The 2,954-nt window shown below is 49.8% G+C and overlaps 1 protein-coding gene across 1 annotated transcript; it reads right to left on the bottom strand.

Annotated features, from left to right (window-relative positions):
- Positions 1-1,034: 1,034 nt before the first annotated feature.
- Positions 1,035-1,849, bottom strand: LOC119272042 (citrate-binding protein-like). Its single transcript, XM_037553642.1, has 2 exons — positions 1,571-1,849; positions 1,035-1,439 (listed from the first exon to the last, which is right to left on the bottom strand). Exons 1-2 carry the CDS (start codon positions 1,847-1,849, stop codon positions 1,035-1,037), a joined length of 684 nt encoding a protein of 227 aa, XP_037409539.1.
- Between the last annotated feature and the right edge of the window lie 1,105 nt (positions 1,850-2,954).

Genomic DNA, 2,954 nt, shown 5'->3' with positions numbered 1-2,954 from the left:
GAAGCGAGCAGAGCGCGGACGATCAGGAGGGAGTGGATGCGTGGGTGTATGCCCGGTGTGCTGGCTCGCGTATAAAGCCGCGCGAGGGCCGTTATAACAGCTGTGGGTTGTTGAGTTCGAGCTCAAAGGAAGGCGTTCATGCGCTGGGAAAAAACTTCTTCCTTCTTTCCTTCTTTCTTCCTTGAGTGAACCGCGGCAGCAGAGAGAGCGAGGAGATGCGTGGCGAGGGACTGGCGGTTCCAACATCCAGGACGTACAGCTAGCTGCGGAAGGAGGAGGAGCAGTGCCGACGACTTTGGTCGTCCCCGGCGCCGGCTGGGTGGCGTGGCTCGCATCTCCGGCCATGGAAGAATAGGCGGCGGCCGGCCGGGAACCTTAACCAAATTTGGGTTCGAAAACAAGCGTTTCACGGGGGAGGGCGGCCGGAATTCTCGAAGAAATTTGAGGACTTTGCATGGAGGGGACGCCAGCGCTCTTAACCAAATTTGGGTTCGAAAACAAGCGTTTCACGGAGGAGGGTGGTCGGAATTCTCGAAGAAATTTGAGGACTTTGCATGGAGGGGACGCCAGCGCTCTTAACCAAATTTGGGTTCGAAAACAAGCGTTTCACGGGAGAGGGCGGCCGGAATTCTCGAAGAAATTTGAGGACTTTGCATGGAGGAGACGCCAGCACTCCAGCTTTGTTACATCCATAATCCTAACAGAACGATCTGTTGAATAATCACCACCGGCGAAGTTTATTCAAGATTAGCATCACTCGAAAATGGTTGAATCATCATCATCATCATCAATCTCATCACAGCATCCGACCATCCAAATTAGCACACACTGAAGGGAAATATTAAGTTATAAAATTGGGTATAGTTTGGTTGGAACTGAAATTCGGTATAGTTTATTAAGGATTAGCATGGTCGGAACTGGAATTTAAAACCATGCATGGTTATCAGATCATCAAACTGAACTTTGGTATAGTTTCGGTAGGTGTCGAAATATTTCTGCAATCAAATCATCAAACGGCGCACACATCGCGTTATTCATGGCTTGGTGAAGACTCGGACGTTCCTCCATCGCGACTCCATGCGGTGCGACGGGTGGTGGTGCGACTGCTTGTACACCCCGAACTTGAAGTAGTGCTCGGCGTGCGGCCCGCCGTGGCTGCTCGACCGCAGCCTCTCGGCGCCGTCGACGAACACGGTGACGTTGCGCGCGCCCACGTCGTGGACGACGTTGAGCCGGAGCCAGCGGTCGTAGACGTTGTGGGCGAGCACAGTCTGCAGGCGGTGGTAGTAGGTGAGGTTGCCGTCGTAGACGTGGAGCATCAGCGTCGTCGCCTGCCGCTCCGGCTTGGCCCCGAAGATCTGCATGATGGACACGCCGGATGTGCCCGCCGGCACGTACACCTCGCCCTCGAACTGCCACACCCCCGACGTGTACACTTCCTGCATGCATGCCATGCACCATGGCACAACACACACGAATTAAAATATAAGCAACCGGCGAGAGCATGAGATGGGGCGCAAAAGGAGGATATGCCCGGTGTCGGATGCCGCATGCATGGGCGCCTACATACGTTGATCTTGATCTCGGTGCGCGCGCCGCCGGGGTGGGTGGAGCTGGCGGGCTTGTCGGTGGAGTAGACCCACATCCGGCGCACGCCGCCGGCGAACTCGTAGCGCGCGTCGAGCGGAACGTTGTAGGGCTTCTGCACAACGAACTTGGACTCCGGCAGGCTCACACGGGTGAAGCCGGCGGTGAGGTGGTCGCCGGAGCTGCTGCCCGCGCGAGCCGTGCCGATGATCACCACCGCGGTGACCACCACAAGTACACTACACAAGATGGAGCAAGCCATCAGGTCGCTCGCGCACGCACGGACGCACGCAAATGACTTGAAGTCTAGAACACTTGGTTGTTGGAACAAGTGCTACGTGCATGATGTATTTATACAGTGTTTAAGGAGTATATATGTCGATCACTTGCACCAAAGCCCTAAAGGGACTTGCATTGGGGAAGATAGTAACATCTACTGTCATTTATTCTTCAGCGGCCAGCCAGTTCTTTTGTTTTAGATGCATACAAACGGAATTACTTATGCACGTGGATGCACTTCGTTGTTATAATCAAGCCTCTCTATCTCAAAACAAACATAATCAAAAACAAGACATTGTTTTTAGAGCGCCACATATGTATTTGAAAACAAGAAGTAAACAAACTATCACATTTGTCCACATATGCTTACATTATCTCTTCCTTCGATTAAGCAGTGAGTCCTGATTATAACCTCCGAGATTGAAGCTTAAATTTAATTAAGAAAAAGAACGTGACAAAGGAGTTGCACTATGAAGACTCAGAGAGCAGACGGGTTTCACAATGGTTTAAAGTGACAAAAAGAGTGGTACTAGGAGGAATCAAGGAGTAGACGGGATTCACAACAACTTAAATAAAGTAACAACAGAGTGGTACTAGGAAGAATCAAAGGGTTGATGTCAAAAAGAGAAAAGAAAAAGAATCAAAGGGTACATACATACATAACCCCACATACAAGACTTGCGTGCCACTGCCATTGGATAAAAAGAATAGGTGGATCAATGACAACGTGCTATTGTGAAGTGACCATATCATACGACGGAAGCAAATATGTTTCATTAAGGAATCATTTGCACTAGATTTCATAGCAAATCTAACATCCATTCAAAGCTCCTTTTTCAGAACCCTTTGTTTTTCCTGTGATGACAAACTTTGGATTATGAAATCCAGAAGGATTTGAAGTGTACATGACATTGCAATTCTGCGCTTTTTCTATTCCTACCTTTCCTGAGTTTTCCTATCCCGCGAATCAAAAAGGCCGTGATCTTTGATGGCACATGAACCTTCCACAATGAAAGTCCATTGTTTCCTTGTCCGATCAAACATGTGACGAATCAGACTTTTTCTCTAACCATGCTTCTCCTCTCTCT

This window comes from Triticum dicoccoides, chromosome 3A (assembly GCF_002162155.2).
Source record: "Triticum dicoccoides isolate Atlit2015 ecotype Zavitan chromosome 3A, WEW_v2.0, whole genome shotgun sequence".
In the NCBI taxonomy this organism is placed as follows: Eukaryota; Viridiplantae; Streptophyta; class Magnoliopsida; order Poales; family Poaceae; genus Triticum; species Triticum dicoccoides.
Note: the sequence above shows the minus strand (reverse complement) of the source record. Positions and strands in the feature narration are given on the sequence as shown.